The sequence below is a fragment of the Dermacentor andersoni genome, chromosome 4 (assembly GCF_023375885.2).
Source record: "Dermacentor andersoni chromosome 4, qqDerAnde1_hic_scaffold, whole genome shotgun sequence".
NCBI classification, from domain to species: domain Eukaryota; kingdom Metazoa; phylum Arthropoda; class Arachnida; order Ixodida; family Ixodidae; genus Dermacentor; species Dermacentor andersoni.
Window position 1 is genome coordinate 111,828,468 of NC_092817.1, and position 25,369 is coordinate 111,853,836.

Consider the following 25,369-nt stretch of genomic DNA (forward strand, 5'->3'; position numbering starts at 1 on the left):
ACTGATCGTACAGTTTTTGCGGGCCATTTCGACCCCCTCCGAGATTATGTGTCCCACACCGAGAACATCGTGGCACGCATACATCGACAAGCGGCATGGAACGTCCTTGCGAATTTCTCGCGGGCAAGCCAGCGCGTTGAGAAACTCGACGCGTTTCGATTTGGCCACCTCATCAGGCTGAGCCGATGCAATTAGTAACAATTGCACGTGTTCGCAGAGTCTTCTGCGTGCACTTAGAAAAGTATAGATTGCTCCGAAATCCAGGAAAATAAGGGCGGATGAAGCGTAATAAACAAAGCAACAAGAATGCCTGAATCCACGAGCACGAAGATGAACACAAATCCATGCACAATACTACAATTACAGTGTACTAGAATATAAGGGTAGTGGGCTCAGCGGCGCCGGACCCGCCGTGCTTGCTCAGTGGCTATGGTGTTTGGCTGCTGAGCACGAGGTCGCGGTATCGAATGCCGGCCATGGCGGCCGCATTCCGATGGGGGCGAAATTCGAAAACACCCGTGTACGTTGAGTTAGGTGCACGTTAAGGAACTCCAGGTGGTCTAAATTTCCGGAGTCCTCCACTACGGCGTGCCTCATAATCAGAAAGTGGTTTTGGCACGTAACAACCCCCCCCCCCCCCTTTTTTTTTTTTCAGCGGCGCCGGGTGCTCGCTGTGCATGTTTACGGCCTCTCTTTTTGGCATGTGTAGCAAAATGCGCTTTCGCTGTGGCACACCAGGCATCGCACAGTCGGTTTCATGTTTAGCTCCGTTTCCAAGTCAACATCGACGGATTCACCTCTCCCCGTTGCCACTGGTGTGCAGTGAGCACACTACCCTTATATTGTAGCACACTGTGCTTTAATTATACCATCATTTCCATAGTGACTGAACGATTGCAGCACCAGAGTTCCCTCTAGTAATTACTGTAGGAAACTCTATGCTGCAAAGGAAACCGAATACGGTTTTCTTGTGTATTTCCAATTTACCATTACCTTCCTACAATGCACCTCCCCCCCCACCCAAAAAAAAAAAAAAAAAGCCAGTGCGTGAGAACAGGTTAGGTTATTCAGAGAAGATGCAAAAATGAAAAACGGGCAACGCCACCTTTAAGTTCCCGCACAGCTTACTTTGACGTCATGAACCTTCACGGCGTGTGCTCGCCGGCATAATAAACTTTTTTTCGGTACAGATGAACTACACTATATCAAAGGGCGTAAAGAATGAACTTGCCACGACAAAAAAATGCGAAAAATTATTCAGAAATTCGTGACGTCTACACTGATGTACCAGCCCTGGAGTTTCGGCGAGAAAAAAAAAAAAAAAAAAAAAAAAAAAAACTCAACTTTGACCTTTATTTTCTGATCTCTTACCGCGAAATTAACGGATATAAAGTCTTGAAATAATATTTTTTTTTTCAGTCTGATCTGATCAAGTGTTTTTCTTTAGTGTCCATTTAGGGGTGGGCGATACGGGGAATGCAAACTCTGGGTCCCTTATTTGACATCCACACAGACTTTTACCACACATACGCAAAAAAAAAAAAAAAAGAAATGTTTTCGCAAAATTAGATACACAGTGCAAAATCATACGGCATATTTAATTACAACAATATGCACAGCTCTCGGCACCAGTTTCGAGTGCCGAGGATATGGAGGCCAGCGTGACGTCCCGTTCCGGTGCTGCTCCGAGGTACTTGGAGATTGACGGTCACGTGACTACCTCAATTCACGTCATGGAAATGATCTCCACGCTTTCTGTTCAGTGATGTACATGCACTACAGTCACCAAGAAAACAAAGAAAGTAATAATCGTGGAATTCTAAACTTTATTCCTGGCACGTCCACACGGAACAGACTTCCCGCACACCTTTTTTTTTTTTAGGCAGCAGGGTACGTGACACGTACGTGCACGAAGGCACTACTTGCGGACAGTCCGCGGTGCCAGGACTACACAAGGGGTGTAAAACGGCCACATATGCTCGCGTTAGAGCAACCGTGCATTCTGTACAACGCGTGCGTCAACTACGTAACAGTCTCAGCAAGGTCCGGTCTGCAGCGTATCGCGGGTCACCCCGGCTACCACATGGCCCTCTGCACGCCGGACAGGTAGTTGTAGTCGGCCAGGTGCCGGAACATCATGCGCGACACCCGCCAGGGCCGGACGAAGCCCCTGGCCCGAGACGTGATCACGCAGCGACCATGGAAGCGCGTGTAGCAGCTGTTCAACGGCAGGGCTGCGATCTCCTTGTCCGCAATTTCCTGCAAAATTGAAGAAGAAGAAAGGATTATGCGGATCCCACTCACTGTTGGGAATCGATGTATGCGAAGCTTTCTGTTCTGTTTGCGTTCATTGAAGTCAGTGCCGGCGACGTTGACGGCATACGATGGTTCGCGGTGCGATGTTAAATGCTACCTTGCGTGCACAACTTGTGTTTGTCTACGTGTAGTGCACAGAACAGTCATCGAGACGTGCTTTCTCGAGGCATCGCCGTTGCGCCATTGTACATAGGCTGCGAGAACGTTAGCACTGTCATCCTCTCGCACGGCGCGTCGCATCGTGACCTGAAGTGTTGATCAACTGGACGGCCGCTTGCGGATTGTCATTTTCACGCTGCGGTGCTTTAACGCGGCAAAGTGTTGCCATGTCTAGTACTTGCATTTTTTTTTTTGTTGTTGAAGAGACCCCCAACGAATCAGGTGTTACATATAAGGATGTACGGGAATGACTGCGTACAAGTATATTTACGAGCGCATATGCATGTAGAACTGCCAAGAACGAACAGACCGTCCCAGGTTATAACGTCGTCGTCCTCATCGTCCCTTCAATCATGATAGGCCTGCTTCAATTGGTAAATCACAACTGTTCCATAGCATTACCCCCGGCGGCAGAAGCACCGTACCGGAGCTCTAAAGGGAGTCGTCGGAACCACAGTGGGTAGATCTCGAGCCTCGATACGTGAACGATGTCAGTGGACGGAAGGCTAGACGACGAGCTGGAACTGACAGGGGCAATCTATAGGTAACAGGTGTCACCTGGCTCACCACACTGTATGGTCCCGTGTGCCGGGAAACAAGCTTTTCGGACAAGCACACACGGCGGGAACGGGACCAGAGAAGCACAAGCACTTTCTGACGGCGCATGTCCCTTCGTCGCGATCCTCTCATTTATGCAAGCTGTCACGAACGAAGAGTGGAGAGGCTGTTATTCGCTTGTTTCGTCACGGCGTTGGCTTTACGCATTCTCTGTCTCCTCTTTCTAACATTCTATCTCCCATTTGGGCTGTCGCGCTTGAGTACAAAGGTAAGCGCGGCAGCTTCTGCAATGCTTTCGCTGGGGGCCGGGGCTCACAGCCATCTATAGGGCACTGTATCGATGGCCAGAGAGTTCCAGAGGGCATTGTGCCGACACCCACGGAATGCCCTAGGAAAGGCCTCATAGACACTTGTCCCGCGCCCCTGCCAGTACATTATACAAGCTCTCAACCAAACCACTACCGGACACGGCGTGCAAGACAGCAACAACAGCAGTACAAAAATGGAAAATGAAATTAAGCTTCGATTTAAAAACGATTAAAGAATGTAGGGAAAGAAGTCGGTTAACTAACGCCTTACACCACCTTTCATAATAGAAAACACAAAGGCAATCAACTATACAGTAGTTTGCTACGGCAACCTCTTCCCGGCCGATATACAACACCTGCACGTGCACTTCTCCACACACCTCGTTGGACCTAACCAAGATGGCGGCCCTCGTACTAGTCAAAACATGGCGCCTGTGACGTCAAGTTTGTCAAGCAACAGCTTGACAACTGTGAGAATGTGCCATGTTGGTCGAAATGAAAAGACCACAATTTATAGTGATAAAATTGAGCATTCCGTTTACAATCTAAGTAGAATTATAATTTTAAATTGGCGCAGGAAGTCGCAAAAAAGCAGCAGGAGGCGTGGACTGGCGGGGAAACCTTGGCACTTCAGATGTAATCAATGAAATGACTGTACGTAACCCGTCTGTTATTAAGTGCCGTATACTTATCGTTTAAAATCGCAGTACTTATGTTATACGGGCGTTCGCGCTGTCATTTATGTGTATTACGAACTAAAAAAAAAGTTCACTCTAACGAGCGGCGCTGCCTTCGCGCCAACGAGCGAAGCGGCAGAGCCACTTGTGTGACATGGTGGCGCAGATGAGTGCTTTTGTACGCGCACGGTTTAGCGAGTGAGTACTCCGAGTTCTGTGGTCCCTTTCCGAGATTCAAAACGCCATCGATTAATCGTGCCGCGAAGGGGTGCGCAATACTGCTAGAACAACACTACTGACACAGCCTTGCTTTCCCGGGCGAAAAAAAAAAAAAAAAAAGTTGCAATGACGTTTCACACCGTGACCGCGGGTTACGCGTAAGCGTACCAGTGCTATTCCGTTTTTGTGCACTGCGCGTAGAATGTTTTAAAAATGCTTTGATTGTGTGTAAGCGTGGCCTTCTTTTCAATGCTTATCTTAGAGCGCTGCTCATGGGCGCCCGTTCCTAGGTTGGGCGTCGGCGTAACCGCGCGAACGCGCTCGTGCCACTGATCGCGCGTTCGTCTTCGTCCACAGCTGGCTCCGCTCTCGCCAGGCCGTTCCAGTGCCCATAAATACTGACCCAGTTGTTCTGACACCAAAATAATGGTTAGAATCATCAGCTAAAATTGCTAAATGTTTTTAGAACAGTGCTTACAACTCAGCTGCAGGTAAACTTCGTTGGGGCTCTGTCGGGGGATGATTTCTGAGAGGTAACAATGGAAGAGCCTCAGCACGTTGTTCAACTGCTCCCTGGCACAGCTTCGGGTCCAGATGGCATCACATCAGGCATGTTGAAAATACTGTGACTTCTCCCCGCAAGACCTCTCCAATATAGGTAATCACTCCCTGATGAACGCACGGATACCTTCCGACTGGAAACTCGCCAAAATAATCCCCCTGCTTAAAGAGCAAGGAGCAGGAATGAATACAGAAAATATAAGGCCAATCGCACTAACTTCGAATGTTAGAAAATTAATAGAAAGGGTATGGCACATTCGTATCATGAAATTTTTAAATGACAATACATTATTAAGCCCATGACGGCTTGGGGTTAGATCTGGATGTTCGATAGTTTGCGCACATGTCGATTTAGAGGGTCGCATTACGTTTGCTTGACACAGCCGGCAGTATGCAGCTTTAGTGACCCTTGATTTAGCTAAAGCATACGACAGCGTAGGGCATGTCACACTCCCTAACGCTTTAAATAGCATGAGTTTTCCTCGGTATATTTTAAATTGGATATATGAATTTTTAAAGGATAGGAAATTTTATTGTTCTCAATGTAGCTTGTCAACGCAGAATTATAATCAATCAAGAGGAGTTCCCCAGGGATCTGTCCTTTCTCCGATTTTGTTTAAGGGGACAGGGTAAGCAAAAAAATCTGAAAAAGAAAATCAATTTTTAGTTTTTTCTAAATATGAAAGCACACCCTTTTATGCATTATTTGATGTATCACACTCCATTCAGTGCAATTTATACCAACCTGGAAAAGCTATCTTAATGCGAAGCGGTCAGCAACACACCCCCTTTATGAGCAGTGTGTTTTCTGCGCTGTTATTAATAATAAAAAAAAAAAAAACACGAAATGTTCCTAATTTTAGCTGAAAGAGAAAGCTCTCTGTCAGCCATCCAAGTTGTTAGCCAAGACAAGCATGAGACGCTGCTGCGCGGCTTACACGTGTTTTCCATGCGGTGCTGTTCTGAGTGTATGTTAGTTTTGTTTACTTTAAACTCAGTTTTCTCAAAAGAATATTTTTTTTTTACGTCGGTACCATTATTTTCGAAATGACAATAGATGTCAAGCTGATTTTTTCTGTGCATACAGTACATATATGTGGCAATTTACTGTACCAAAATTATCAGCGTGCGAATAAAATTGCTTATTTTAAAATAAATATATGTACAAAGTTTGGTCAAAATTAGTGTGTAGAAAGTAAAAAAAAATCACTAATAATTTCATTTCTCGTATACTAAAATAATTCTGGTACAGTGGCTAGAAGATGAAATTCTGAACAAAATGAAGCAAATATCTTGCCACTATCTTTATTAGTTGCTGAGAAAAGTGCACCACAATATGCCCCAAAATACATGGAAAAGATGGGGCTTACCCTGTCCCCTTAATTCTCAATTCCATTGTGCGACACCGTACAAGTATATGTCTATGCAGACGACATAGCAGTCTTTGCGTCTGCAAGTAATGCTTACTCATTACAAAGAACGCTGCAGTCATACTAAGGAACGCTTGAAGCTTGGTTTGCAGACATTCGAATGTCACATAATGTCAACAAAAGTTCCTTGATTGTGTTTCCATTGAGTGTGCCGGTTAATATCTCTCCAATACCGTCAGGAAATAATTCCACAAATTGACTTTATCAAATATCTAGGTGTAATATAGGACAAAAAACTGAGCTGACGAAATCATATTGATCTTGTTGAATCTAGCGCAGTACGCGCTGTTGGCATGATAAGGAGACTTCGCCGACATCGCGATGGGCTACGCAGGGATACTCTAATAATGATTTATCGCCTGTACGTTCGACCGATACTGGAATTTGGGTGCGTGCTATTCTCTGGTGGGCCAGCATACAAAATTAACCCCCTGGTTTTTCTATAGCGGGAGGCTCTCCGGAATTATCTTGGTTTACCAAAATTTGCAGCTAACAATGTTTTATAACAAGAAGCACGAGTGCCTACTCTTCCCTGCTGATTCCGCATTCTAACAGCAAAGACGTATTTAAACATTCATGAATGCACTCTGAGACGATCACAATTTGTATTTATTAGTGAAATGAGGGCATATTTTGGTGAGCATTGGTCCCGCTTACATATAGACCTCAGGTTTTGTTTGTACAAGCTGAGATAGATCCACTGAACGTTAATGTACGCGAGATCATTTATCCACCCAAGCCCCTGCCTAATATAAAAATTGAATTTAATAATTTTCATCAAATACTAAACTCCTGCCCACTACACATTTAAATGGCATGCTACAAGATCATTTAACGCATTTGGGAATAGATCATGTGATCTCGACTCATGGTCAATGAGTGAGGCGAAGACGGGTGTGGATATTTTCTCCGAGTCCTTATCGTGGTCATATGCATCCAGCCTTCCAGATTTCACCCCCATATTTCTGGCTGAACTATCAGCCGTTGCTTTAGCTCTTCGAAAACTTCCTTCAAATTATGCAACAGCGGTTATAGTGACTGATTCACTGTCAGTATGCACATCACTCACTTCATCTTCAGACACCTACTGTAGTCAATACATTTAAATCATTAATCCCCTCAAACTTAAGCCTGGTGCGGTTGGTATGAATTCCAGGCCATCGTGGTATATTCTTAAATGAAATGTCAGACACACTTTCTCGGATGCCTCTTGATGGACCAGCTATGTCCGTTACGCATATTTCGGCTGATGTCACTGCGGCTAGGTTTAGAAAATTTCATCTTTTCCAAGATTCTACAAAACTGAAAATCTAGACGTGGGAATTTAACCATTTGTTTTTTTTTTCATGCGACAATAAATGGTATGCCACACGTAAATTAGAAATATTCTTAACAAAATTACGATGCCACATCTTACCATTAAAATTTTACCTATACAGGCCGTCTGGCACTGCGTGCCTACCTGTCAGGAACCCGAAAACATTGATCACTTTCTACTAGCATGCCGTCGATTTAGAAATCAGAGGAAGAAATTATAATTTTCATTCCGAAAAGTGGGTATTTCTCTGCCTAACTCAAAATATCATCTCCTTCGGGGCTTCTTCACAGGGTATTAGCCACAGGAACATCTGCGTGGCCATTTGCGACTGTCTCCGTGACACAAGAAGGCTATCATGTTAATTCTCGAAATCACTAATTGGACAGATCATTAAATTGCTGGATGTATGTTGGAAATTATTCTAATATCACCCAAAAAAGAAACACAAGATTTGCTGTTCATATATAAATACAAACATGCTTACTTCTGTATCTGCCACGTAAATATATTTCTTAGTTAACATGAACGTTATACTTCACCCTGATTTACTTTTCCGTTCAGCTTTTTCTCTCTCCCCTTCCCTTTAAACTTTAACCGTCGGCTTCTTGGCCAATTTCCAGTAGCGGGTAAGCGCCATAAGTGAGGAGCAAGCAAGCAAGCTCATCCTGCCAGCGTTCCCATACCGCCTCTCGTGCCACTGCTCGGACGTTCGTCGTCGTCGTCTTCCACAGCTGGCTCCGATGCCGCTCACCATGCCAGCGTGCCCATACTGCGCCCCCCTCTGCCAAGGCACTGGCGGCACTGACCCACTGCCAGACGGTGCGGCGATTTCGGTCTCTAATTCTTTGCCTCAATATATCGCGAAGTGAAAACACGTATCGAGATGCGCTCAAATTCCGCATTAGGGAGCATCGTAATTGTCGGACATTTGTTTATTTCGTATGTTTTGTCTGTTTTCCGATTTTGATAAAGTGTAAAGTGCCATTAGGAAAGATGTAAAGGCTCCTCTAGGTGACGTTGCTTTGCCGCGCGCCCAGCGCGCTCTTCCGTACTTTCCCCGGCGTGCGATTCTATTCTATTCGAATAAATCATACAAAAGTTTTCTCATTCTCAACAATATTGAGTTTGTCTGATTATAACCGTAGTATAAATTATCAGTCTTTTGTTTTCAGGTTGTAGTTGCGTCTGAAACAAAATGCATCGTACTTTGAGTATCCTGTTGGTTTCTCATATTTTTTGTAGACATGTTCTGTTTCACGAAAATAATATTCTGTCTCGCGACTTTCCAGTTGATTTCAGTACGTCTGTATGATACATGTTGCTGCGTGCGGCCTGCGTGCCGAATTGTTGTGGGAGCAGAAGCCTTTGTCAGGCCACATGGCCTTTAGCTTCTGCTTCCTTTCTGTTGTAAACAGGAGAAATAAACTCATTCATTCTCCACCTCCAGCCTGCAGCATGACTTCCTCCTCCGGCGCTCGTTTCCCTCACGGTGACACACATAATCACGCCGATTTCATAGACGGGGCGGCGAATGTGCGCCTGCGCGTAAAAAAAAAAAAAAAAAAAAGAACAAGAGCATGCAGCCAGCCAAAGCAGGCTTTAGAGATTGGTTTCTGTTAGTTGGAGGGAGGCGTCGCTGGGGCGCAGATTTGGACACCACCTATTATAAATAATTCAACATTTTAGAAAACGCCAACCACAGGAGCATCGGCTTGATAAACAAAATAATACACTCTTAAAAGCGAGGGCCACACTTATCTGCTTCCCACCAATGCTGGCGTATAATCGCTATCGCGCTCGCCTATCACGGTTTCCAGCATGTTTCCTGAGCACGACTATGGTCCTTCTAGTTCACTATAGCACGACTACATCCTCAATGTAAATCGAAACATTCCGACAAAAATGTTCCATGGTACTTTCCGCGTTACCACTACATGACTGGACAATCAGACCGGTAAGCCTTCCGTTACACCAATAAAATGGCTACTATTAAAATTAGTTGTCAGTCCCTTTAAGGAGTCCCTGAAACGGTTTGGACAAATTTTGTAGACTCATAGGGTTCAGCTACAGTAAAACATTAGCGTCACAATTTAAGTGAAGCGTCTTATATTAAGAGAGCTACGGACGATTACAAATTACCCTCTTCCCTAGCCATGTTTTTTTCTCCCTAACTCGTTCGCCGAGTGGTCGGGACTAAGCTCCGCCTTCACTGGCTCTGCGTCATGATGCGACTTTGCAGCCCACAACGTAACAAGGGCGACACATGGTGCTCGCGAAAATAAAGCTCAAGCCGAACATTGTTGTGACTTCGGGGTGGAGGACGAAAGACGGACTCTTTCCGTAGACCAAGAAGAAACGAAAAGCTTTATACAATATTTGCAGATAGTGGATGATAGCGTACAGGTAGCAGGAGCGCATCAGACCGGCGGGGCGGCTGCAAGCGACTCTCTCTGCCCTCACAATGGGCCGATTCTCCCTAAACCCCTTCGGCGACCCCTCGTTTGGGCGACCTGTCGTCAGCAGGAAGGGTGATGACCTCTCCCGCGTCGAATTCCTGATTCGTCGCGGAGATGGCTGGGCATTCCTTGAAGTCGCCCCCCGTGTCGAATTCTTGATTCGTCGCGGAGAAGTGGGAGCTCTCGGCGCCTCGTGGTAGCCACGTGGTCGCCACGTGGTGCTCGTACCTCGCAGCTCGCGTCAACACGGAGCACGTTGTAACACAAGCAGACGACACTTACCGTGTGCCGGAAGTGCTTGAGGATAAATTATTGCGTGTTCTCCTTCTGTCACTTTTTTATAGAAACAAGGTACCCGACATTTCAACTATTACGGACAACATTCGTTCGCTTTAATGTTGGAAAAATGATCGACGATGCTACCTGGATAGCCAATCGGATAGCTCGCCCAACTGACGTCACGTGCGCCAACTACATAGATTGTAACGGGGCGGCTGAAAACTCAGCGGAGCGCCACCGCTGTGATCGGTAGCGATTCAAAATTTTAAAACCTTATAATAAATTACACGCTTTACGCGGAGCGCTTAAGTGCGTCAATTAATGACCAGAAGGACTTTTCCTAGCACCTCAGTACGCTTGTCCAAAATCGTTTCAGGGTACCTTGAACGCCGCGCGATTACGTGTCGAGAATGTGGTTGAACACAAAATAACTGCGGTAAATGCCGGACATTTATTTAGGACGTAGTGTTGCGAACAAACCATTCAGATAAACGAGAAAGGGCGATGAAGTTACAACTTCTATATGTCGTTTAACAGAACGTAGCGCGTAGCAACTGCTTGCAGTAACTTGCTCAATAAGTAGGAATCACCCATGGCTCTTCATATTTGGCGTCTCTAATACTGTTACGTTCTTGCAGGCTAGCCAAAGGAATTACAGTACTTTTATATCGTCAACAGAGCCAGTGGGGCTAGTCGGCAGAGCAGTGCGGGAGTGCAAACCCGCGTAACACACGTGGACGAAAAAAAGAGCGACACACATATATGAGCTAGCATGTTTACGCGTTCGCAATACTTGACTTTGGTATACATCACCCGACAGCGCACCACGAATCCTATCTGTCGGATCACATTTACAAAGACACGTAGTAGGGGCACCTCACGACCCGTGTCAGCGATAGCAATATACTTTGGCGCGGCACAGAGGCACGAGAAAGTAAGGGTCGCGTTGGAAAAGGCAGCGAAGGCATACACGAAATGTACAGACAGAAAAGCTCACTGTTTATACCGGCACCCTTCCTGCAAGCCCGCGTTGTTTTTACGCTGAGCTGTCCTCATCGCACGTGCGGTTGCTGATGCCGCTCGTACCGAACTCCCGCTGTTTGTATCTTTATCGCGTTTTGTATTTTTCCTATACGTATCGCCAGGTGAGCAAAGTGTCAGCGGCCGTCCATTTCTCTTAAGAAGCCGAGTGAGTGGGTGAGGTTAGCCTTTCAGAGATGATGTACGAGTTTTACTGGTAAAGGGGCCCATTGTATGGCCAAACAGCGTCAAGACATACTAAAGTTGAACTGCGTGTGAACACAGGATATCCGCGTACAATGCGCGCATAGCCGCATATGGCTACACGTTACAGGTGCGTGGTCGACACATTGATAATTACAATAAACAGCTAACGGGGAAAAATGAAAACTGCCAACTGTTCTCATACTACAGGGGAAAAAAAACCGTCATGTTCAGAGTTCCACGCCATATCAAAGGAGGCGGAAAGTTAACACAAAACCAATAATTGCTCCCTACGGCGAGTTCGAACGTGAGCGGTGTAAGCATATCAAGTAGTACTAACGTTGAATAGTAGACCTCGTCGAACATGATTATAGATATGGGATACGTGCACGAAAGTCTTTCTCCAGCGACGGCAGCACAGCAGCGTTGGAAGGTCATGACATAGTGAGACGCTTTGTTCAGCCACGACGCGGTAGAAAATATTTTGCGTCGCATGGGTGTTGTCATCGAAGGAAATTTGCCTTCGTGTATGAGCATGCACGCTGCTGCCGAGACGGCGCTAATAAAAACTTGTGTAGCCGCGTACTGGCAGCTGTAGAGAGCACCCGCTCAGGGAGGGTTGCCTGCGCGCTGTCCGCTCCTCTGGAACGCACGGCAGTTCTTCCTCAACGGCGACAGCTTGCATCCCCGTAAACGAAGGCAAATTCCCATTTTTCTTTCTTAAAAGAAACTCCGCCAAGTGTTACAGTAAACGACGTAGACTCCAAAATTTGATCTTTCTGCGAAATTTGAACAGGAGCAATGCAACGCAGTTAGAACAAAAATTTGTTTCCCAAGATTTTAAGTGAAACACGCACGTTCTCGTATATATGGTACCCCAAAACCAAAACAATGGCATGCTGAACTACCTGCAGTATATACGAGACCGCAGTAGAAAATTTCGACCCGCCCTGATGCTCTGGTGTAAATGAGGTGATGTGCAATAAGGAACAAATTGGTCACCTAACCATAACAGCTCATCTTGGGAAGAGAGCAGAGACGGGGAAAACGTGCCTCTATTTAAATCTGGAGATTGGGCCCGATGACCGTATTCTTGGACAGCACTTCAAGGCAGAACGGATGGGAGGACATTCGCATGTGTCTGCACGGATGCGTACACTCGAGCGCTCATCTACAACAAAGCGATCTGTATAATAAAGGAATAATTCTGTCCCAATAGTGAGCTGGGCTGTGCGCGACCTTTACAACGAATTATTCTGGAGCAGACAAGCTCTTCGTTATAAAGGCGTTCGACTTTAACAACTTATACTCGGGTGGATCGGTCAAAAGAAGACAGACACGAAATAATTAAAGCCTGTCCATATTTTTTTACCCGTGCCTTCCTTTCGTTTAGTTGCCTCACGCTGTCCAAGTAGTAACCGCCTTTTCAGCAATCGGGACGACAGTGCTAATTTAACGGTAGCTTATCATTCAAGCAGCTGCGCAACGTGGGCCACAAACGCCACACCGTGCAATACTTCGAGCAGTACGGCGGCCGCTACAAACGCTGCTTCTACGTGGTATTTGAGCGTGCCGGCTTTCTAATCCGTTCCTGACCTTCCACAAACACGCACAGCAAGCGAGAAACTCGCCGGCGGACGCGGCACTGACACGCCCTACTTCGAACGGCGGCGAACTTGAACCTGTTTCGCCGGACTTAAAGAAAAGAAAGGAAAAAGAAAGATGGCGCATAAAAAATAAAGGAAACGCCAGCGACGCACTCTGCGGCCTATAATGCACCGCGCGTTGGCCCAGTCTCGATCAAGCGCGTCATTTACCGCATACCAAGCGGCGCGTCGGAAGAATGAGTGATGCGAATGTAGCCTTCCGGCGTTTGGGCTCCGACAACAGTGTGCGCAGCTCATGGGCGAAATCGCTGCGTTCGTCGGGAATAGATTTAGGCCCGCGGCAGCGTCTGCCTGTGTCCGTTCTGTATATAACCTGCGTCTTGTTAGCCGTCAATGTTCACGCGATACGAAAAAAAAAGGAAAAGTACCGGAGAAAAATTATTCGTGGTACCCATGGGCATAGAGTTTCCTACAAAAATTACTAGAGGGAACTCTGGCGCTAGTGTCTACGGGAGCTGCAATGGGAGCGGTTGTCCTAGCATGGGAATTATGGGAAGTACATGGATTTGCCTAAACTTCGTCCTTTTGGCTTCAAACGGCTTTGTGACTTTCTAAACTCGTCATTTTCAACAGTGTATTGCGTAATAAATAATTAAATAACCATCATTAAAATTGCCAAACGGCAGCATTCGATCACAGGGACTCTAGCACAGAAGCCTGATATTGAAACGATTAAGCCACGGACGCATGTATCGACAAGCGAATGAAACGTCCTTATGAATTTATCGCGGGCATGCCAGTACCTTGAGACGCTTAGTGCGTTTCGATTTGGGCCACCTGGACAAGCTCAATCGTTGCAATTAATAGCAATTGTACGCGTTCCCGGTGTCTTCTGCACTTCGAAGAATATAGATTGCGCTGAAATATACGACAATAAGATTTATATAGCGTAATATACAAAGCCTTAAAAATGTCTGAATCCACAAGCACGAAGATCAGACAAATCCATGTACTTCCCATCATTCCCATGTTAGGACAACGACTGCAGCGCCAGAGTTCCCTCTAGTAATTTTGTACGAAACTCTATGTCCATGGGATTCGAGCACACATAATTTAGACGCCAGCACTTTTATTCCACAACGCATCTCCGTACGCGATATGTTCAAGATTAGTAGCTGCACCTCTCGTATCTTAACGAATGTGGGCTAGAGAAATTGCTCTTTTTTTTTGGTTAGGAAAATATGTTCCGAGGTGAGGCAATCGACTGCGTTCTCGAGAGAAAGCTTGAAGGCATCACACTGCAATGACACTAAAGAGGCAGTGAGTGGTAAAGTTAGTGAACAGGAACAAGGTCAGGCAGTTAGATGGGCAACCATAGCCCCCGTTTCATGCGTCCGCTGCATGAAAGCATGCGCTGCACTCAGAGTATAGGAAGACGTGTAATTATATTTAATACTTTGTGCACGACAGAGAATACATTGAATGTTTGTCGGGGTTAACTCTTTCCTTACCACGGGAAAACTGGCCATAATGTGAAAGCTTTAGTAATGAGATTTTTAGCAATATTATCGCGGTTACAATGTCATGCTATATATCAATCGAAACCCAAATAATTGTACTTTCTAAAGATTTTAATTTTAGAAACATATGCTAAGGCGAATATCCAAATTATTTGTGAAAAATTAAACTTATTGAGAAAAGGAAAAAACATTTGCATCAGTGCGTTCATACCATAAAAAGAATAAAACAAAAACACACATATAAAAAAATGTTTTTCACACCAATTGCCCATATTAACGTGTGAAAGTTTCAACACTCTAGGTCATAAGGAACATGAGATACCAAAAATAAAACTGTTTTCTACTTAGTGAAAACTGCCTATAGTGGTTCTGAGGGTCTCCACCGTTGCCCGTACAAAAATTTCGTGACGTCCATTCATCCTTGGAGTCCCTGCCATTAGATGCATCCAAACAGTCCCCTGAGGACTCAACAGACTGCACAGAATTAACTGTATGAGCGCGCGCCCTGCAAGGACCAAATTGAGGTCTGCAGTATGTCATAAATAAAATAAAACAATAAATAAATAAAAAAATTGCGAGAATGACGTCCTTTGTGCGAAGGTCCGGCGACTGAGAGGACTGCCATCTTCGCGATCAAATGGGAACCATGCTCTTTGTACCGCCGTTTGAAAAAAGTAAAGAAAAAAAAACTACTTAGGAAATAAAACTAATTCTTATGCAATAAACCATAGATGGCGCAGCAAGTTTTCAGCGGCGCCAGTAGTTTTACATTTTCGCGAGACGCATATGGCACATATATGACTCATGCTCTATGGGCGTGGCAAGGAAACAGTCAAGCCAGTATTACTGTGTACCGAGCAGTGTTCACTGTGCTCAAACCTGAGTGATTTCTTGGCGTGCAACTTGAAATGGCGCTGCAAACTTTCTTCAACACGGCAAAAAGAACCTACTTAGTTGCTTAGATAATGCATTCATTAAAAAAAGTATGCCCAAATTCTTGTAAATGCACTTCAGAGCCCTCAGTATTGCTCTAAGGACTGCCTCCTTCAACCTTTTATAACCCGCGCCACCTTTCCATACTGCTGAGCAGAAGTAAACAGTATGGGCCATTGACTGCCCTTGGCAGGAGGAGGAAGTGGCCATGAAAAGAAGAATGCGTTAATTAACTGTCTCAGATGCAGATAGACACTTTAGCCGCGGTTCTGGCGGAAGGGAATGGGAAGAGAAAGAGTGGACGTCATCAACCTTTTCGCCCACGTCCACATGGCCCGTAGTACAGATCAGTATATATACTGTGGCGAGGAAAGCATATGTGGCCTTGAAGAAGACAAGTTCACATGTCGAAACGTTGGCTCCTGCTATCACCTAGTTCTTGTTTTGCTTATCGCCTAGAATTTCCATCTCCCACCTTCCCCATGTTTTGTCTTTACCTATACAGAGTGATGAAAAGTAGTGGAAAAACTGTATTGAGAAAGGAAAGTAAAGACGTATTATTTTAATACTTAACTTCCAGAAGCGGCTTATAAAGAGATCTTGAATATACAAATGATAAGCTGGAATATGTAGGCTCGGCTGTTAACTTCCAGAAGTGGCTTATAAAGAGATCTTGAATATACAAACGATAAGCTGGAATATGTAGGCTCGGCTGTCAACTTCCAGAAGTGGCTTATAAAGAGATCTTGAATATACAAACAATAAGCTGGAATATGTAGGCTCGGCTGTTAACTTCCAGAAGTGGCTTATAAAGAGATCTTGAATATACAAACAATAAGCTGGAATATGTAGGCTCGGCTGTCAACTTCCAGAAGTGGCTTATAAAGAGATCTTGAATATACAAACGATAAGCTGGAATATGTAGGCTCGGCTGTTAACTTCCAGAAGTGGCTTATAAAGAGATCTTGAATATACAAACAATAAGCTGGAATATGTAGGCTGGGCTGTTAACTTCCAGAAGTGGCTTATAACGAGATCTTGAATATACAAACATTAAGCTGGAATATGTAGGCTCGGCTGTCAACTTCCAGAAGTGGCTTATAAAGAGATCTTGAATATACAAACGATAAGCTGGAATATGTAGGCTCGGCTGTTAACTTCCAGAAGTGGCTTATAAAGAGATCTTGAATATACAAACAATAAGCTGGAATATGTAGGCTCGGCTGCCATGTTCATAACTTGCTTACTGCAGCCCATCTTAAGAGTTCCAGCAGTAGTGGAATGAGTATGTACAGGAAGTAAAAAAATCATCACAATTGTACAGGCATGTAATCAACATGGACACAAAGAAATTAAAAATAACAACGAAGGAAATTAAATGTGGTTAATTGTGTCTAAAAGGACGTCCAGTGGTAAGAAGTGTACGTCAGCTGACCATGAATTCCAACGATCAATGGTTCTCCGAAAGAAGCTACTTGAAGATATTAATATGCACAAAGAAAGGCATGAAATTAAGCTCACAGAAATTCCTTATTCCAGAGGGCCTGGCAAGTGTTAAGTATTTCATGTTAGGCAGACAATAAGAATCAATACTAACACAGTGCAGTAATTTTAATGACTAAACAGTGCAGCATGAGGAGAGGGATGCGAGGTATAGCTAGGACAATGTTATCTCTCTTTCCCATCTATTACGACCGACATGGATGTGGCAATGGTGCTAGCAAGTAGTGTTTATTTTGTGAAATAAGTACATTTACTATGCAGTGTTGTGTGGCTGCTTACTAGCCCATGTGATCAAGCAATATGTTAGAGGTATCGCATATCAACAGTGCATACACTACCAAAACAAGCTTGGCTATGTCTTCTTTGGCGCACTGTCCCAGCAACCTTGTGCTTTTTTCTTCAATGTAAGCAAAATATACTGGATTTCTAAAATGATCACCCTGTGAACCTTTTTCTATTTCACATACAGCTCAAACATGGTATTGAGTTATGTAAGAGGTGCAGAAAAACAGAAATTCCCACCTAATCAATACACCAATTGATTGCATCCATCAAGTGCTCTACCGTTTTAAAGCAAACGGCATAAGTAATATTTCTCTACAGCAATGTCTCACATGCTGTGCAACTTGGCATCTGACAGGCAATACTTCTACACACAAAGAAAATACAATAATTATTGACTTTATTAACTTATTATTAGAATAAATATATCCAGCTGTTAATTACACCAAAAATGACCCAAGAATATATTTCAGTGGTTCATCCAAGTACCTGGCCATCAAGACTAAACATTAAACACTTGCTTTGTAGACTTCTCATGAGAGGCTAACCGCATAGGTAAGTGACAATGTACCATAACAGACTGCAAGGAACATTGTGAACATTGTTTCGACAAGGAAGTTTAGCATTGCAATGTAGGACTAGCTCGAGAAAGGCCATGAAGTATTTTACAGTGCGAAAGCAAACCTAAGGGTGTCTCCTGCCTGTATCCATCGTAGTATATAGGGTGCTTTTTTTTTTTTACCTGCACCAAATGTTTAAAAATTGCCTGTGTTAGATAGTACAATTCTAACCGTTGATCCAAATACTCAATGAAGTGGCCATTACTTCTACGAGAAATAAATATACTTAACTGAATAAATAACATTACTAGACTAACTATCCTTTTAATTAATTACTTTATGGTACATATTTCAAACTACTAATTATAGCTAGTGAGCATGCAAGACATGTAGACAGAACAAATTCTGAGGATGGCACCAGTTTTGAGATATGTGCCGTCAAACTTGCAGTAAAAATGCGCTGTTGTTCCACCTACTTTTAAAGAAGAGACTGTTTTGTACATTGAAGCACGAAAGCAACTGGCATTTCATCGGACACTTTGAAAATTAATATCTCGAAGCTGGTGTAGTCCTGAGAATTCATTCCAAATTGATATGCCTTGCATACTCACTAGCTCAAATGTGTAGATTGACATATGTGCTGTAATGTAATTAATTAAGTTAATTAGCATAACTATCTTAATTATTCAAGGAGGTATTTTGATTTCTAGTAGAAGTAATGGCCACCTCATCGAATAATTTAGATCAAGGGTTAGAACTGTGCTATCTGCTGCAGGCAATTATTAAAATTCGGAGCAGCTAAATAAAGACACCATGTAGCTTAGGTATCTCAAACTCAAGGTAGGTACCGACCAAAAAAAATACATGGCTTCCAGTAAGCAGCATTTAAGGGGCCCTGAAACGTTTTAATTATGTCGCCTCATGAATCTCCTGCCTTACAAGTTTTTCAAAATTTACAAGCACAAGCGAAGTTAGACATAGTCATCGCACTGATCAAAGGCTTTCTCCTTTCATTTCCACTAGCGCTGGAAGCTACACGGAGGAGACGGCGACGGTGCGCAAGGGAGCAATGCCCTATTGGCAACATATCCAAAGGTTGAATGGCTGGGCGAGACGGCTCGTGGCGGCTCCAGTATCCATGCAACGCTTTCCATCTCGGGGGCCCCGCAAAGCAGACGCAGCAATGCGCAACTGTTGTGTGTAGACCGGCAGTGCAAAGATGAAATGGTTTTTGTCTTTTTGAAATTGCAGACACAAATCTTTCACATATTTAACTCAAGCAACCTATACTTGTATTACAGATAATGTTCTGACAATCCCAAAATCAGCCAACACCTGTTGTGAGTCCAGCTGCTTGCAATAATGCTGCATGACGGCATTGTGGAAGTGAGAGCAAGTGATTTTTCACTGCTTTCGAGATGAGATTGTGAATTCCCTGCTGCATGCAATGCAATATTTGACTCCCATGTCCACAGGAGGATGGTTAACACATCAGGAATATTTCTTGCCATGTTCAAAAAGTTTTTCAGGGCCCCTTCATGGCATTTTGTAAGAGAAGGCAAGCTGATATAGGGCTTTGAGAACTTGTAAAACGAGGGAGGGGCTGAAACTTCAGCTGGGCCATGTCGGCCTCACACAAGGGCTCTGTCGCCTGCATGTTTGACAACCCAGTGCAGGCTTAGCTTATTTAGCTCTGGCAGAAAAAAAAAAGGGTTTGCTAAACAGGGCAACGCTGCACATCAAGCTGGAAGATCCTGTCATTCACAAAGGTGTGAATCCGCATAATTGTTGTTCCAGGTGGAAACAGCTTCAGAAACTTTTGAGGTTGTATGCATGTATAGTATGCATTACTGTTAAAAAGAAAACCAAGTTAGTACTTCGGGAGTGATCACAGCTAAGCTTTCTGTTAAAGACTTTGGTTTACCTAACATGCCACATCAAGCATTTTACGTGTTTTCTTTAGAATCGATCATACTCTACATATGCCAGCTGGAGTAAAAGAATGTTCTTTAATAAATTATGTAGTGATTTTGTAGTTGAAGCCTCAAGCTGGTGAACACTTTAAAGTTGCCTGCACTCCTTGACAAACCATTTTCTAAATTTGCAAGTGCGCTTGCTCACACTGTACATGTGACCATCAGCTGGTGGAAACTGCAACTGCAAATTTAAGAATCGCTATAGCACTATTAGCTCTTGGCAAGATGTCTTGTGAGAAAGCTGACTTCGTAATTAAAACAATGTTTCTCAACAGACACTTTTCATAACTGTAGAGCTAGCGTTCTTGTATGATAGTTTGCCCGACTAATGGTGGCAGTAATTTTTGCAAGCAGCGTCTACATGAAAAATGTAGATCTGGCTCTGGTGATGAAATCATGATGAGCACCTGCATCAGCAGCAAGCTCTTTTGTCTTCATTACAACAATTACAATGCTGCCATTAGCTGGGGAAACTAACGTCAAGACGGTCATGCAAACAACTTTTTTCACGCTACCCAAGATCAGAGCACCTTTACTTGAGAGTGTGCCGAAAATGCAGAAAATACGTGCCAACTAGGGCTCGTAATTTCACTGATAACCCTTCGATTCATTTAGCAAAACTTTAATCGCAATAACATGTTTTATAGTGCTTAATCAGTCACAGGAGAAAAAAACAGGCATACGTCGGCACCTACGTCTCGCTTCACTTTCTTAACAGCAAGGACGGAAATGTGTACAGGCTGAGCTGCAATGTTACGACAACTGCATGTATGTGTGTCAGGAGTCGAAACAAAACCTGCCTATATGCGCCGTACTTCAAGCCAGTGGGACAATTGGTCAAGTAAATACCCTTACTGCACCTAAACTTAGATGACTGCATCTAAATGCGTTTGACACGTTTTGATATGAAAGGTGCCGCTGACATGATAGTAACCCATTATGGCACAAGGAAAAATCTGCCAGCCAGATTTTATAGATTTTTCTTGCACTGAAACATCTTTTGCCACTGTTAAAGCATTCTGAAAGTTCTAATCATTGTGCTTTGTTTGTTAAATGCTACAACGGTGTACTTTATCAAGTATGCTGGGGCTTTATGGGAGCAAAACCTGATACAGCTCCTAGAAGGTTTGTTATATTTTGAAACTTCATATAACAGAGACGCGTAGAATGAAGAGTCAGGCCAAACTTCATACAGGCCTGGTTAGTCTGCTGATGGCACAATTAGCATTTTAGTGGCAATTATTATCTGTTATGAAGTTTTACTATTTAAGTGTGCATGACATGCGACTACAGCAGGTAACAGTTATATTATATTTGGGCAAATGAAGACATTAAAGGTCATGATGAATGCAGGCATACAAGACTGAAGCATTCAGCATTATGTTCAATGGTGTTTGAAATATACAACTTAACTGGTGGTCTGCCTTACAATGACATTCGATTTCTTGCATTAGAAACCTATTGCATGCTTTGCTTGGTACCATGTCTATTAGTATTTTCTGACTTATGATATGGGGCCTGCATCTGTGTCCAAATTAAGGGTTACATTACTCTCAGTGCACAGCACATCTTGCTTGGCAGAGGAATATGCCTTGTCTTCGTCCTTTTCTCTTTCCTTCCACTTATTTCCCAATTTTTAATAAAGTAATGCATAAATTCTCTCTCTTTGTAGAAAATATTCATATCTGTATTTTTTTATTTATCTAAATTTACTGCAACAATGTTTGCCATTTTATTCACTGTGAAGACAAGAGCACTGACATCTTTGTAGGCAGCAAATAAAGGGACTGATAGGAATAACAACAAAGCTGATGAGATTTTTGTTCTCCCATTGTACTTGTACCATCTTGAAATTTCGGTAGCCAGCAAAAAATACTTGGTTGAAATATACATAGAAAAATGTCATTTGTGCTTTGAAAACAAGCAAGCTGTTCTAGCATACACCTGAGGCCAGCATACTTTATAAAATATGCGTGCATTCATTTTCTTGGAATGCTATAAAGATGCCTAGTATGTGGAACATCATACATTCATAATCTACAGCATTCTTTTCTAAAACTTTCACATGAAAATTAGGTTCCTGAAGCAAACACTAAGCTTCATGAAAAATGAAAAAGCTACATGTACAGCAGTAACTGCAATGTTCATCACCAAATTTGGTGATGAACAGATCAAAGACATCAAAGAGTTGACGAAAAAACTACGGTAGCCTTGGCAAGGCTTTCCTTTGCAAAATGGTACCAAGGAAAAATAATATGTTGTGTTGATTTACTTTAAAGATTGCACTGGGTGCTAACAATGGCAAATCCAGAAGGAGAGGAGGCTGTGTCACCCCTAAGCATGCTGGCACTTTAGCACTAACAGTAAGCATGCAGTGATCCCCCTACCCCCTCTTTTTCTGTGTATTTTGACCAGGGCCCCGCTCTGGATCCGTCCCTGTGCGGTAATAGGTTGAAAGCAACCGTGTTTGTGTTTACACATAAATGTGCCCAGTTTATTGGTTAGCTCTTGGATGTAAATGTCCAAATCTGATTAAGCAATTAAAATGATCCAATTAATTGGCCTAAAGTTTTTCAATGATGCCCAGTTCTAGTGCCAACAGTATTCAGACCCAATACAGAATATCATGCTGCTGGCTGGAACTGTGAAGCATACATCATACATTGGTACTTTGGTACAGTTGGCAAAGAAAGAAATGCAGTTATACAAGATCCTGGCAGTCATCAAGTGCTTCAGAAAATGGTCCTAAACATGCGGGCACTCAAAAACATTCTATTTCATTAACCTAGCCATGAGTAAGCTTGCGCTAGTAACTAAAATTTATTAGGACAGAATGTCACATCAACACAGCTGGTGCCGGTAAATGTGTTGTGGGTGTAACGGTTTGTGCAACACTGTTTATTAGTAGCTAAATTCAGACCAATCTGGCCTGCATTCCTTACTGTGCCTTTTATTAATACCTGTTGTGTAATAGTACAGCAGAAAAAAAAAAAAGAAATAGGATTAAGCAAGTGCAAATGCTTGAGGAGATTCTTTGTTGAGTGAAGATGTCTGAATAATCTTTTCACTCATGACCTGTTTCAGGAAAATTTATTGAGTGTCCGTATGTTACTTTCATGGTTGTGACCATGCCATGAAGTGTGGGACGAGGGTCAGGAGCTTGCATAACTGAATTTCATTCATTACCAACTGTATCAGTGTAGCCTTGCATCCCTTTTCAAAAGCAAACAATTTCTTTGCCTTTCAGAAGTCTATTTCAAAACTACTGCTTGTATGTGCAGGACACTATATTCGGTAAGGTTTGGCTGAAAAATAGATATGTTCACGAGAGTGTCAGTTGGGTAAGTTGGTACAGATAGACATAACAAAAGATTCAGCGGTAAATGCGAGAAACATGTGTTAGGCAGTATTGCGTCACACCTCTCTGAAGTCCCGAATGCATTATTTAAACCGAATTCACCACATTGCAAAGTATTGTTCAGGAGCTCACTGGACACATGCGTCACTGAGGAGCAAAGTGCAACTGTCGGTGTTCCGGAGCAGACCACCAGCAGTTGCACCATATATATATATATATATATATAGTGGAACTGAAACACACATGCTCTTCCAAGCTCTCCCATCCCCTCTCTACCTCTACCTCGTGACCGGCTTCCTATGCATTACACACATAGACTTCTTTTTGCTTTGATACTCTTAATGCTGAAGCATTAAAAAAAAAAGGAACAGTTCAACTTTTACATTTACAGAGTCAGCACTGCTGTTTGGCTACTCTGTCTCCACCCATTTAAGAAGTATTTTTTTAATGTTTTTCACCAAAAAATAAATATGCTAGCTTGTGCTTCCTTCATTTGCGAGAGCGATGTGCTGTGTTATGTTGTCTCAGTTGTCGGATGAACTTACGGCTGCCATAGCTCGTTTGCCTCTTTAGTCAATGACTTGGCAATGTTCACAGGCGACCACAACACGATTCTATAAATGTGTTCAGGTGGCCATTTCATTCAGATAAAATGAGCGGCTAGCAAACGGCCGTTGACACCGTTCAGCACCTGTCACTCGGGCGGTCCGAGAAATGAACCAGGTACGACGATGGGAACGCACATCCGTTTTCTTCAAGGGACGCATTTTGGGCTGATCACTTTCGGCGATACTTTCCCTTTCTCCTGATATAGTGCTCAGCCAGCCAATCAGCGCGCATTGAAAGTGACCGTCCGGGAATACGTCCCTAGGTTCACACGTGGCCACCCACAGCGATACGCAATGAATGGAGAGTTTGACGTATGTCACTGTTCTTTTCTGCCAGCACGCTAGCTTCAAAATACATTAGTTGTGCGGCGCCTCACAGCGGTTGAACAACGTCGCGGTAACACCGGTGCCGCTTGATCTGTCAAAACGAATAAAATTCTCGCGGAACGACGGCGTACGCTTGCACATCCGTGTCTCACGTGGCGAGACGCGTCAGCCGACAGTCCGCCACGAGAGAGGCGTCTGCCGCGGAGACAAAAAAGAAAGCGAGGGGGGTGGCGGCCTTTCCGAAAGTCAATAATACCGTCTGCTCCACTTTACTGCACGCCAAGTTCGTTACTCGCACGGGAATAAGGCCTAAAGACGGCAGTATTATTAAGAATGTACTGCTCTCAGAAGAGCCTTACCTGAACAAACGCCGAGACGACACTAGCAGGAGAGAAATAAAATACAGCACTGCTAGCGACAAGTATGGGCTACTACTACATTTTTTGTTTCCACGAACGCGACGCTTAGAACACAATGCGGGCGTGACCGACATGTACTGTACATAAATAAGTTTAATCGAAGTGCCACAGTACCTGCAAACTTTTCGGCAGGATGTCATTCTTTCTCATGGAGTTGATATTTAACCTCAGACGCGCGTATTCTTTGACCGTTCTTCTCCTCTTGGCGTCTCGAGCCATTCGCCAGTCGGTGTACATGTTGCGAGAGGGCATTAAGGTCCCCAGTGGCGTGGCATTCTGCAAAGCGTAGCAAGCGTATCATTAACTTCACGTGCGTGGCTGCAAGAAAAAGCGTAAACGTGCGTTGCACGCAGTTTAAACGAGAACAAGAGCTGTTACATCGTGCATGTCCCATGACGGGAGCGCAATAAAACACTTACGACACATTTTGAAAGAAAATTTAATCGTGAGAGGCAAGTCGAACTCTCAAGACGCATCTTCCGATGCGCTCATAAGCGGCGATAGGGCTGAGCCACATGGCGTGTACGACTCGGGAGAGGTGTCAAGCAAAGAGTGAACGTCAAGCTGAACAAATGTGGAACTTGCCTGGCTTGGAAACTTTACGCCTAACATAGATTTAACGGTATTGACGACTTTATTCATTGCCATATTGAGAAGAAACTGGGCGCCGGATCAATAAATGAACGACATGTACGCCGCCATCACATGTGCAAAACCTAAGTCCGCAGACAAATAATACAAACTAAACACAAACATAATTTTTATTAAACA

The 25,369-nt window shown here is 43.7% G+C and overlaps 1 protein-coding gene across 1 annotated transcript; it reads right to left on the bottom strand.

Annotated features, from left to right (window-relative positions):
• Window positions 1-1,577: 1,577 nt before the first annotated feature.
• On the bottom strand, window positions 1,578-25,317 carry mRpS14 (mitochondrial ribosomal protein S14). Its single transcript, XM_050184505.3, has 3 exons — window positions 25,184-25,317; window positions 24,713-24,874; window positions 1,578-2,259 (listed from the first exon to the last, which is right to left on the bottom strand). The coding sequence occupies exons 1-3, from the start codon at window positions 25,244-25,246 to the stop codon at window positions 2,077-2,079; spliced, it is 408 nt and encodes a 135-aa protein (XP_050040462.2). The 5' UTR covers window positions 25,247-25,317; the 3' UTR covers window positions 1,578-2,076.
• Window positions 25,318-25,369: the final 52 nt, after the last annotated feature.

What these genes read in the sequence shown, in the direction of transcription:
- mRpS14 (XM_050184505.3), bottom strand. Translation starts at nt 25,246, where the DNA reads ATGGCAATGAATAAAGTCGTCAATACCGTTAAATCTATGTTAGGCGTA. An exon ending in GCGTAAAGTTTCCAAGCCAG is followed by an intron (nt 24,875 to 25,183) that starts GCAAGTTCCACA and finishes TACGCTTTGCAG; the next exon opens with AATGCCACGCCACTGGGGAC. An exon ending in TCCTGCCGAAAAGTTTGCAG is followed by an intron (nt 2,260 to 24,712) that starts GTACTGTGGCAC and finishes TCAATTTTGCAG; the next exon opens with GAAATTGCGGACAAGGAGAT.